Source organism: Pongo pygmaeus, chromosome 3, assembly GCF_028885625.2.
Source record: "Pongo pygmaeus isolate AG05252 chromosome 3, NHGRI_mPonPyg2-v2.0_pri, whole genome shotgun sequence".
Classification (NCBI taxonomy): domain Eukaryota; kingdom Metazoa; phylum Chordata; class Mammalia; order Primates; family Hominidae; genus Pongo; species Pongo pygmaeus.
In genome coordinates this window covers 156,228,110-156,241,392 of record NC_072376.2, presented here as the reverse complement: position 1 = coordinate 156,241,392, position 13,283 = coordinate 156,228,110, and the positions used below count along the sequence as shown (strand labels likewise).

At 39.0% G+C, this 13,283-nt stretch overlaps 1 protein-coding gene across 1 annotated transcript in view; it reads right to left on the bottom strand.

Annotated features, from left to right (window-relative positions):
* The window catches only part of USP38 (ubiquitin specific peptidase 38), a 36,161-nt gene extending 24,473 nt beyond the window's left edge, over positions 1-11,688 (bottom strand). The window contains exons 1-3 of the mRNA XM_054486652.2: positions 10,304-11,688; positions 8,474-8,609; positions 950-1,079 (exon numbers count right to left, since the gene is read on the bottom strand). Coding sequence (XP_054342627.1) covers positions 950-1,079; positions 8,474-8,609; positions 10,304-10,985 — 948 coding nt within the window. The 5' untranslated portion in view covers positions 10,986-11,688. The remainder of the gene's footprint in view (positions 1-949; positions 1,080-8,473; positions 8,610-10,303) is intronic.
* Positions 11,689-13,283: the final 1,595 nt, after the last annotated feature.

The window sequence follows — 13,283 nt, the reverse complement described above, 5'->3', positions numbered from 1 at the left end:
ATTCATGTAAAGACAGATGGATACATGAATATGGAATTCAAGAGAGAAAAATAGGCTAAAAATATAAATCTGGCAGTCATCAAATTAGAGATGTTGTTTAAAGCCATAGAACAACTTTGCTGTGAGTATGCACTGAGAAGAAAATGGACCAAAGACTGAACTGTAAGGCATTCTAAAAGTTAGAGTAAGTACAGGAGACTGATATGCCTGTGAAGGAGGACAAAAATCAGGAGAGTATAATGTCCTGGAAACAAGAGGGAGTGATTGACTGTGCCAAATATTGCTGACAGGTCAAACGAGAAGAGGCCTGAGAAATGACTCTTGAGTTTAGCAACACTGGAAACTACTGGTGTCAAAGGTAATTTTGGTAGAGTAATGGTGGTAAAAGCTTGATTAGCTGGACTCAAGAGATAATGGAAAGAATGTTTTCGTATTGGATATTTGAAAATGAAAAAATTATTTTAATTACTTATATATATATATATTTTTGAGACAGAGTCTTGCTCTGTCATCCAGGCTGGAGTGCAGTGGTGCTATCTTGGCTTACTGCAACCTCTGCCTCTCAGATTCAAGTGATTCTCATGCCTCAGCCTCCCAAGCAGCTGGGACTACAGGCACGAACCATCATGCCAACCTAATTTTTGTATTTTTAGTAGAGACGGAGTTTTGCCATGTTGGCCAGGCTGGTCTTGAACTCCTGGCCTCAAGTGATCTGCCCGCCTCAGCCTCCCAAAGTGCTGGGATTACAGGTGTGAGCAACCATGCCCAACCTAATTACTTATATTTAAATGACATTTAAAAAAATTTCTAAAGCCTATTCAAACTGTTATTCAAAACAAAACAACAATAACATATTCAAAATTAGATGCTTTCAAGGATACCACCCAAAGAAAAAAATATTGATTTTATGAGTCTATATATTCTAATAGATTTCCATACTCCCACTTACCAGTTCTATTTTCAGCGAAGTAACATCTATCAAAATAGTAAACTTCTGGACAGCTGCCAGTCCTTTCAGGAGTGCAATTACCCATGTATCCACATGCTGAGCCAATGGCCAGGATAGCCAGTCAATCATTCTGAAATTGAAGGAAAATGAAACAATCATTATTGAAAATATTTTCATTTAGTTAGTGATAACAAGAGTTACAGTAGATAACCACTCACTTTGTGAATAAACATTTACTGAATTTGCTGGTGAAAAGCACTGATCAAGATGTAGAAGTGAATGTAACAGGTGCTTGTTCTCATGGAATTTCCAATCTTGTAAACTGACAGTTTCTCATATCCAACATATTTCCATAAAAAGAATTTCTGATAAATTATTTTGCATAAATACAAAACTTAAGTCATATCCAACATATTTCCATAAAAAGAATTTCTGGTAAATTATTTTGCATAAATACAAAACTAAGTCTGTAAATATTGTAATGGCTTCATTTTGCACTAATGAGTGCTTTTCTTGAAAGAAAACTCATTAAATTACGCAATTTGGTGAAAAAAAAAAAAAAAAGTAATATAGGATCGGACAGAGACACTCCCTAAAGTTAGATCTCTACCACAATGAAGATTGATACAACTCTTGCACAAAGCAACTGAAGGTCGGGTGCAGTGGCTCACGCCTGTAATCTCAGCACTCTGGGAGGCCAAGGCGGCTGGATCACCAGGGGTCAGAAGTTCGAGACCAGCATGGCCAACATGGTGAAACCCTATCTCCACTAAATATACAAAAATTAGCCAGGCATGGTGGCACGCGCCTGTAATCCCAGCTACTCGGGAGGTTAAGGCAGGAGAATGGCTTGAACCTGGGAGGCGGAGGTTGCAGTGAGCCGAGATCATGCCACTGCACTCCAGCCTGGACAACAGAGTGAGACTCCGTCTCCAAAAAAAAAAGAAAGCAACTGAAGCAAATGTTCACATAATTTGACCTAGTAGTCCTATTTTTGGGATTATATACTAAGAAAATAGAAGGGGGAAAAATGAGTTTTTGAAGCCAGAGTGACTGGTTTAAAAAGCTCAATTAATCATTTATTAGTTAGGGGACCCTAAATACCTACATAGATTATTTAACCTCTCTGTCTGTTTCCTCACCTGTAAATTACAGATAAACATGCTTATTTTACAGCACTGTTGTGAAGATTAAATGAATTAATCTATAACACTGGAAATATTGTGAATGCCTCTCTTCCACCAAATGTTAATACATGTGGCAATAAATAAATACCTTGATTGTACAAAATGTAAATATAAATACTAAGGACATAAATACATTACTAAAACAACAACTACTATGTTAAAAGGACTGACATCTTTTTTCTTTTTGAGACATGGTCTCGCTCCGTCACCCAGACCGGAGTGCAGCAGCATTACTTCGGCTCACTGCAAAGTTCGCCTCCGAGGCTCAAGCGACCCTCTCTCCTCAGCCATCTGAGTAACTAGGACTACACAGGTGTGCATCACCACAACTGGCTAATTTTTGTATTTTCTGAGATGGGGTTTCGCCAAGGGGGTTACCTGAGCTGGTCTTGAAATCCTGGCCTCCAGTGATTTGCCCACCTCGGCCTCCTAAAGTGTTAGGATTACAGGTGTAAGCCACTGTGCCTGGCCAAAGGACTGACATCTTCATTGATATGGTTATTTTCACAACAGTTGTGTTATATAACTATCTACATTAACACTCGGATGTTATTTTTATTAAGGTTTTTGCTTTTAAAATTAAAATGTCCATTCGGATATTAAGAGTGGTCCCAAAGTCCAAATGCATGTTAACTACAAGTTATGTGTATGTTCCCTCCATTCTCTACACAAACTTTATTTCCATTCTTGTTTTTCTGGCCTTTTCCAACAATGATGGTTACAAGTGATTAACATAGTCCTTGACAGCTATTCCACATCTTCCAACTATTGTTGGGGTGATTCTCATAAAATTTTGTGGCCATTCTACTTATACAGAGCAGCAAAGCAGAGACACACGTGCATATGTGTACAGAGGGTATTCACTGTAGCACTGTTTATGGTATAGAAGAACTGCAAACAACCTAAATGATTGTCAATAAGGAAATGGCTACTATGGTACTGATACTATGGAACACTATATAGAGTTTTAAATAATAAGACAGATGTACATGAATCTATCCATGAGGAATCTAAAATGGAAAGAGCTGAGAAATTGTTGAATTAAGAAGGAAAAAAAAAACCACTGCAGTTTTTTTAAAAAACAATTTTAGTCTAAAAGAAAATCATGTGAATATATATATATGTAAATATGGACATAATAAACATGTAATCTAGAGGCAGTGTATGTGTGAGCACATCTTGGCTCTGTGGATTCTTTGCATCATGGGAAGTCACACTGTCAGAGTAGAACCAGACACTCACCAGAATACAGGTCTCAAGGCCAGAACCCCCTTAAGCTCAGCCTAAAGAGAGTACTGAGAGAGGGTGAGAGCGCAGAGAGTAGAAAATTCCACTTGGTCATGGCTTTTCATTTTCCTTCATTACTCAGTCAGCCTTTTTCTCATCCTTTCCATTTCTGCCTTTCCATCTCAAAAGCTTCCATTCTTTACCTTATTTCATGTATGCCAATCTCCTGACCAGCTATAAATAAACTTTATATCAGATGTTACACAAATCAGAAGTTGCTGTGGTCTGAATGTTTGTGTCTCTCCAAAATTCGCATGCTAAAATCTAATCCCCAGTGTGTTGGTATTAAGAGGTGGGGCCTTTGTCAGGTGACTAGTGAGTGGGATTAGAGGCTGAAGGGGGCACCCCTGCTCTTTCTGCCATGTGAGGACACACAGAAAGCTCCATCTAAAGGAACAGGCCCTCACCAGACACCAAATCTGCTTGACCAATTTAATGGAAAAAAAAAAAAAAAAGTAATATGGGATCTGATAGAGACACTCCCTAAAGTTAGATCTCTACCACAATGAAGATTGGTACAACTCTTTCAGAAAGCAACTGAAGGCTGGGCATAGTGGCTCACGCCTGTAATCTCAGCACTCTGGGGAGGCCAAGGCGGCTGGATCACCTGAGGTCGGAAGTTCAAAACCAGCCTAGCCAACATGGTGAAACCCGATCTCTACTAAAAATACAAAAATTAGCCAGGCATGGTGACCTTGGATTTCCCGGCCTCCAGAACTGTGGGAAATAAATTTCTGTTGTTCATAAATAACCCAATCTAAAATCTATATTTTGTTACAGTAGCCCAAACAGACTAAGAAAGCATTCATGAAATAAATATTTGTGTATTATATAGCAGGTACTGTGTTTGGTGCTGAGAATATAACAGTAAGATATGGTTTCTGTCCTTAAAAAGGAAAGAAAAGTTAGGAAATTTGTCAACAATTACACAATTATCAAATAACAGTACTGGCATTTAAACTAAGCTCTGCTAGCATAGAATACAATGTTTTTTGCCACACTTTAATTATATTTCAGTTCCGTTTCAATTTGATTGGACTTGCACATGTCTGAGGTTCTCCAGTACAGGCAGGCACTGCAAGATAAGCTGTTTTTATGGTTAACTATAGGAATCTTATCCACCATGTATCAGTGATTATCAATTTGAATTCTAAGGACACTTTCTTTTAACCCTGGTATACTGATTTAATATCTTACTATTTAAATAACATTTAACTATATACTTGTCATTTATGTACTCCACGACCTGTCTCCTCCATTAGACTGTGAGATTGAGAGCAGTAATCTCTCATATACCTTTGGATCTTTGGATTCCCAGCACTTAGTGCCTGGCACTGAGTAAGAACTCAAATTTGTTAAATAAATGAAAGCATTTCTTTATATAGCTAAAGAAAAGTACATGCAACTTTAAAACCATAACAGTAAAACTGGCAAAATTATGAAAGACACCAAGATTGGTTTAATTGTAATTTATGGAGAATAACACCAATTTCCACTTTTACATGGCAGCTTGTGGGCTATAGGCAGTCTTCCCTTTTATTTGTTCCAATGTTTTAAACATTGAGAAATTTCACACAGAAAACTGGACTTCAGGCTTCTTTTGAAAAATCAAATCAAACAAGACTGGATTCCAATTTCCTTGTATTAACAGACAACTGGAGTTGATGATCAGTTTTCTCTTTTAGAAGGTACTTACGTATCCCATTCCCTATCATTTCACTTATACCTGGCCTATTTCATATTTTAATGTTACCTGTTTGGTCCTGGTATGGTATCTACATTTGCATTTGCATTTCTATGGATTATAGAAAATGACTGTAAACATGATCACTGCTATGTTTGGGAAAGTACAGTGCACGGGGAGGTATAAAGTGGGAAGTGGATGGTAAAAACAAATATCACTATCCCTTTCAGTTACATTTTCTGTATAAGAGTAATTACTTCAGGTAGATTATGGGTAAATAGGATCACGCAGGCCACATTGGAAATGTAATACAAAAACTGAGTCACAACTCCTCGTAGAAAAAAAATAAGTAAAAATTAATTCCCAAATACATCTTAAAAAAAATTCCTAAATTGGGTACTATAACTGTTTCTGAAGAGGCTGGAAAATTAAGAGGACTGAATGCCAAGAAGTGGAATATGAATTCGACTTAGTAGGCAGTGGAAGTCACTACAATGTCTTAATTAGAAGAGAAAAATCAGGAGTCCAGATGATTGAGATAAGAAAAGTAAGCCACTGCTAGCAAAAAGACCAACTAAAAAACTGTGCAATGAGGAAAGCCTGATTTCTTCAAGGTAGTGGGGATAGAATAAATGTCATTTTAAGAAATGTCCTAAAGAAATAATCCAAAGGACTTATTAATTATGTTAATCAAAGGGAATGAAAGGATGGAGTTGAAAATTGCTTATAGGTTTGTGACCAGATATCTAGAATTAGTGTGAATTTAAGCAAAAAAAAAGAAAAAATAAACACCAACATCAGGCCATGAAGATAGGTTCTGCCTCTAAGAGAGTGACCCTAAGTGAGAAACTTGACTACCCTGGTTTGTTTCTTCATTGTTGACTATATCATAACCGGGAGCCAGATTTAAGTTCAAATACTGGATTCACTGTTTATTACCTGAACGAGCTTGGGTAAATTATCTAACCTCTCAGTTTCCTCAACTATGAGATGGGGCCAATAACAGTAACTATTTCAAAAGACTGTGGTATTAAATAGTTTATGTCATGTAAAGAAAATCTGCTACTATTACCCTATGCAATGAAAGTGATGGACCAACTAATTTCTAATTTCACTTCCAGCTGTAAAATCTGTAATTCTCTGAATCTGTTTTACTAGGAGGAAATATAAGTTATAATACATTCATCCCAAAGAGAAAGAGACTTTAGTGCTGTTACATTCACATTGACAAAAGTGTGCTGCTGCTAAATAGGGCACAGAAGGAGTTACATTATGAGGAGATGAACAAGATAACAGTTTCTTAAAAATGAATGAACAACGAGAACTTCACATAAAGACTTGGAAGTCAACCACATACAGATCAGAACTGATAAAGAGATGATAATAATGGGAAGGAAGAAAATAAAAAGAATAGATACAGAAAGAAATTCCTAACAGTATGGTGTCAGAGACAAAAATTTCAAGAACAATGAATAAAAAGATATCAAGGAGAAAATACAGATTATCAAACACAGCAAGTGGATCATCATAAATTAAAAGCAATGGGGGTAGAGGTCACACAACAGGAAAAACATTTACATAAGAGTTTTCTCAAACATACAAAGCACTTTCACAAATCTCAAAAGTCAAACAGGGAATGAATACTATGAAACTGGAAGTAAAAGTTACAGATAAATTGATTCAATCATGTTTAAGAGCACAGAAGAAAGAAGAAATGCTAGAAGAGGAAGACCTTTTTAAACAATGAAGTGAAAAGGGGGATAAGGTGGAGAAAATCAAAGTCCCCAGAGTTTGTATTACAGAGAGTGAAGTTAGTACAAATGCAGCTGAGAACTCAATATGAATACCTCAGTTTACATGTTACCTTATAATTATAATTTTATAACAGGGGCACTGAAACCATTTTGTCCAAATCCTTATATTGTATGTAAATGTGCTTAATATACACACACATGCAGGAAAAGAATTAAAAAACAAAAACAGGCAGGTATTAAATAAGAACAGACAGACACAAAAAACTCAATTAGAAAAAAATAGTCATTGAAATAAAGAAACTCAGTAACTAAGCTCTACAGATGAGCACCTTTGAAGAGAAAATTAGTGAACTATAAAATAGTATTGATATTCTTCCCCTCAGATTTCCACAGGTTTGCTTCTTCGCATCCTTCATGTCTTCACTTCACGGTTACCTTAGTGAAGCCTTCTTCATCCATCTTATTTAAAATTGCAAACCACTTCCTCACAACCTGTCCCCCTTCCTGTCTACTCCTATCCCTCTTTTTGTCTGCTTTTTTTTCAAACATGTATCACTATCTAACATACTAAATTATTTTACTTATCATATTTAATCAAATCTAAAAACCAATTTTAAGAGGTATAAGTAGCTTATGTACCACTAAGGCAAGAAAAGCCGTGTCAATTTAACTAGGACATGAATGACTAGGCATTTCTACATTTAAACATCTTTGAAATTAGAAGACATGTTGGAATCAATGAAGTGTGTTATTAAATTACTGTCTGCCTCCCCAACTAGAATGCAAGCCTATAAAGGCAGATATTTTTATCGGTTTGTTTGAGGACATTTTGAACACTGCCTGGCACTCATGGTAAGTACTCAATAAGTGTGGTTTGAATAAATGAATGAATGACTGAATAAAAGTGCCAAAGTGCTAAGAAGGGCAAATAATATTAAGATTATACCTAGAAATGCAAGAATAAAATTATAGAACATCAAGGATAAAGAGAACATAAAAGTTTCCAGACAAGCTGACTACTCACAAAGGAATGATAGTCAGATTGACAGCTGACTTCCCATGAGCAACAACAGATGGCCAAAGGTAATACGGTATTATTTTTAAAACGCTAAGAGAAAATGGCTATCAAATTAGAATTCTGTATCTTGCCAAATCATCTATTTAAAACTGAGAAAGAAAAAAAATTCAAACAGGCAAAGGCAAAGAGTGTATTACACATTAAGCCTGGTTGAAAGAGAAAGTAAAGTATATACTTACTAAGGAAGAAAGAAAAAAAACGCAGAAGAAAGAAATAGGTTGCAGGAAACAATAATGGGCAATGAAATTAGTGAAATACTGTATACTGATAATCCAATCAACATCTGAGTGTATAATATGTGTATATGTGTGTAAATTTTGGGAATTAAAAAAAGTTGAATTGAAAATAGATTTGTGAATTATTGGGATGCCTGTCAACACTATAAACAGTTCCAATCTATTTGGAGAATCTTCACATATGTCATTCCATGATTTTAGTTTTAAACATTCGTAAGTTTTTCATTACTCACAAAATACAAAATATTTCCTCTTCCCCAAATCTACAATTACCATTAATAGTGTCATGAAGAAGTACCTGCAAAGGGCTTGGGTCATACTTGCATCTTTTACATTTGGATCCGTAGTAAGGCTCCTGATGAGAACTGTAATCATCTGAAGAGGAATATGCTGCACAAGGCTTGCCAATGCTACAGAAGGTTCAAATGATGCATCTGTTTTTTCAATTAAAAAGAAGAGGGAACATGGCAAGTAGGTTCAAGTATTTAAAAAGAACAACACTTTACAAAAAAAAAAAAAGTAATTGCAGCAAAGGTGTTAATTAGGAAGGATTATTATGCTACACCCTCATGGGTAGACTCTTAATTTACAAGGAATGTGAAATTACAGGAATGAAAGATTAAGAGTGAACAGCAATGATCACTCATACTATAGACAGAATACTGAAGTATATTGCTATGGTTAGTCCATAAGTTACTTTAATTTTTCATAATTTATCGAGTTATTGTTGTGCTAAAATATTAACTTGTAAATCACTAATCAGAAAAGAAATATAAAGAAACATAAAGTGTCATTTCAACTTCCACTTCAGACCCTCCAAAATAACTTTAAACTTATTGATCATTACATCGCTCTAAGGAAGATTTAAAAAAAATCTCTTAAAGTAGAAATTAAGGTGACTTTTGGGGGCACTTAAGTATCATTTCAACTCCCACTTCAGACCCTCCAAAATAACTTAAAACTATTCATCATTACATTGCTCTAAGGAAGATTTTTAAAAAATCTCTTAAAGTAGAAATTAAAGTGACTTTTGGGGAGACTGTGTTTAAACTGTATATAAATTAAGCAAATCCAAGACAAGTACCTTTACTGTTACAGTTCAAAAAATTTGGGAGGAATCTAACAGTTATGACAACACAGGCAATAGAAGTAAAATTACAATAAGAAAAAAAATAAACCAACTCAGATACTGCAAATACATCGTTTGTAATTCTTTCGTAAATACATTAAATTCATCAGAACACAGAACGTTTGTTAAAACTCCACCTTTACTTCTGGTTCTTAAAATAAGAAGAGGACACATCCCTCACAAGTTCAATTTGAACAGCCACACAGTCCCCACTGGTGTTATAAATGAAGGAAAATGCTTGTACCAAGCAGAGCGGAAATGAACATGGTTTTGAATCTTTTCAGACCTGAAAGGTCCAAGACAGAACAACGAAGGTAGAGGTACTGGTAAAATTCCTCGGCGAGAAAGCATTTTCTAGGCAAGTATCATGTGACCCTTCTCTGCTTTCTGAGAATGCAGTTCATGGGCACAAAAACAAATATTTAAATCCTCGTACTCTTCCTTCCCTCATTCTATCTGTATCCCTCCTTTGTCTACTAGGTACTGTAGACAAAAAATGTCACTATTTAAAAACTTCATAGTTATCTGGGATAATCCAGTAATAAAACAATCTGCACAATCCATTAATTCAAAAATGAGGAAATACAAAAATGGGGGAAAAACTCATTACAAAATGAGAGACACGTACAATAAATACTATGGTAAACATCATGCTACCATTAGTCACTAATGAATGGAAGCTTTCTGCAGTAGCTGTCATCCTCAAAGCATTCCAAATAACTTGAGCAGAGGCTGGGTAATTAAGCAACTTGTTTAGTACCAAAGGTCTTAGACCTGGACGTTCTCAACCTTTAAAATGGGAACGCTGCCTATTTTTAAAGTACAATGTGACGTCCTGAATAAGGTAGTGAATGTGAATAAATTTGGGATGAGGTATTAGGATTTGCTCTCGCTTAAGAATGTTTTCAGGGCAGAAGGAAAACATGGTGTGAATGTGTGTGTGCAAGAGAGATATATACTGAATTTTTCTGAGATATTCTGAAAGATAATGACCCTTACCTGTGGAAGAGATGCTTGCAAAAACTTCTTGCAGGGAAGGCAGCAGTGTGGCAGGCTCGGCCTTCCAGATGTTCTGCAGCAAGTTACTCACTTTTGTCACCTGGGAGACATATTCCCGCAGCTCTCTCTCCTGGGTGGACACGCACTGGAAGTGGCCTATCGTTCGAACCAGCTGTTGACAGAACGTGATGGACAATTTCCCCTTGGGGATGCATTGCACGAAGTCGGTCAGAAGGTCGCTCAGTCGGGCACAAAGCTGCGGCTCCGGCCTTTCACACACCATCCGTAACACCTCTACCTGCAGGAGGCTAAAGAGATCCAGCACCGACGGACAGCTCATAATCAGCTTCAGGCCGTTGTGAATGTAGTCCAGGATGGCTACATCCTTCCTGTCCAGAGAGTGGTAGCCCTGATGAAGGAGGCCCAACACGAAGGTCTTGTTGAAGAAGGACTCGAACTCTGGCCGGTGGTATCGTGCGTAGGCCTCCAGCACCTGGTGCCCCACCTGCCGCTGGAAAGGGTCCTGGCCCTCCAGGATGAGCCGAGTCGTCAGGTCAAACATGGCCTCGCACTGCGCCTCGTCTAGCCAGTGCTCCGCCGATTCCACCACCTTCCGCACAATCACCCGCTTGAGGGGTAGGGGATGCGAAGAACTCACAAGGCCCTCCAGGATCTTGTCCATTGTCGCCACGCTGCAAGGCCAGGGGATAAGGAGCGGGTGGCGGCAGCCCCGAGGTGGGGCAGGAGAGCCCCGGGGCGGAGATGAACTTGGAGCGCCGCAGCAGCAGCGTGACGGGCCACCGCCACCGCCGCCTCAGCAGCCACATTTATGGGGCAGGAAGACCCATCCAAGCCGGGGCGGGAGCTGGTGAGCCTGGAGAGCGTAAGAACCAACACCTGCGGCTGGCCTAAGGCGCCAGAGGCCCGTACTCCGCCGCCGCCCCGGGCCCTCGATCCCTCTCAGCATCAGCGCGGAGGGGCCTGTCGGGCACCCCAGCAGCGTCGGCGGCCGCCCAGGACCCGGGCCTGCTAGACGGTGGGTGGAGGAAGCGCGCCTCCGAGTTCCGGGTCAGGTGTGGGCGTCCAGGCTCCAGCAGGTCATGAGAAGAAGCCGGCCCTGGGCTGAGTCAGGAGGCGCTGTCACGGAGGGTGCTGGGATCAGCCAGGGAGAAGAGACCAAAGCGACACCCTTTGACCCGGATTTTGAAGTGCCGGCAAACAGGAAGTGAAGAACCTAGGAACCTCCGGGAAGGACCGCCCCCCGTCCCTCCGCCCCTCCGCCCCTCCGCCCCTCCGCCCCTCCGCCCCTCCGCCCCTCCGCCCCTCCGCCCCTCTACTCCTCTACTCCTCTCTTCTTTCCTCTCTCCCTCCCTGCTCCCCCACCTACGCCCCGAGTCGTAGACTCCCTTCCCCCCGGCGCTCGGAGCCTCCTTCCCGCCCCGCCGCGCAAGTGCAGCGACGGTCGCGTCACTGGAGAGTGTGTCGAGTCACAGGCGGTCTTCCGCGCGGAGCGTCTCCGGCGGGCGCTGCGCAGATGGCTGCGACTGTAGGATTCTTGCCGGCTAGTCTCCGTCGGTTCCGCCTGCGTCAGGTTACTCGTGAAAACTGGAATAAGTGCTATTGATGTGAAATCCGAGGAAAAGAGCATTCGGGGGGAAAAGTAAGGAAAACTCAAAACTCGGATTGAGAAGTCTTTGCCTTGGCTCATTAATCAAGAATTGCGCTTGCGAACCTAAATGTGACTGCCTTTATCCTGCGATGTCGGTATTGAAGTAAGAACAATACCGGCGGCGTACCTAGCATTTAGCGACCATCAGTATCAGTAGCAGGCCTCTAGCAAAGAACCAGTTAGTGAGCTTTGTACCATATCGAAAATTATAAGCCGTCCAAAAAAGTGTGAGGAGAGTAAGGAAAATGGCAGATTAGAATCAAAGTATTTTTATGCCTGTGTCATACAAGAGTACTTTGAAAATAGAAAACCAGGTGGAAATACCACAAAACTTATTGTATGTGTTGACACTGAAGATGGTTTACAATAGGGAAGAACAGATGCAATCATGCTTGTTCTCGTTCATGCCAAATTCCAAAGATTCACAGTAAGAATTTAATCAGAGGTCTTTATATTGGAAAATATTGCCTAACTGTAGCCCCCTTCAGGCTTGGTTAATATAGTTGTGAAACTAGACATTAAGGCCCTGTAATACGGACAAAACTTTAAAGAAATAGGTCATTTAAAATGTCCCGTAGAAAAATGAACAAAATTCTGTTACTTCAGTTTGCTAGTGTTTTGTTTTTGTTTTTTTTACCAAGTTACAAACACGATTACACTAATATATTCACACGTTGATTATGGTAGTCTTAAGAGCAGTTTAGAGGAGACAGGAGCTTGAGTAAAAGGGAACTTAAGACCAAGTTGACTTGTAGGAAGATACTGAAGATAAAAGAGGATTGAGGTAATTGATCTATCAGTCATGCTAGAGACAGGAATGATTTTTCCAATAGGCAGGAGGTGAAGGTACAGAGATGTTTGTCTTTACTGGGAATAATGCCACAGTGGAAGACAAAAATAATATAGAAAATAAAATATTAAGAAGGAATTAAGTATTAAGAAGGATCGTGGATTTGAGGTGGAGTGGAGGAAATTTGGAATTAGTCTTTGTGCTAAGAAACAGGATGAATGAAGATTGCCGAATAGTACCAGTGAAGTGATTATTCCAAAGTAGACAAGAAAAAAAATTGGTAAATTTAAAACTTGACAGATTACTTTGAATTGTCTATAACATTTTCTTCTTTCTGTTAATATTAGGTCTTGAAAAATTGAATATTACAAAATAAGATGTCTGAGAGAACATAATGCTATTAGTCCATATAAATTACATGTCATAATATTAGACTTCCAAAAGCACCATGACTCTGTATTTTTAAAATACCTCTTGAATGATAGATGCATGAAATGAAATATTAGGTTTTTATACCAAGA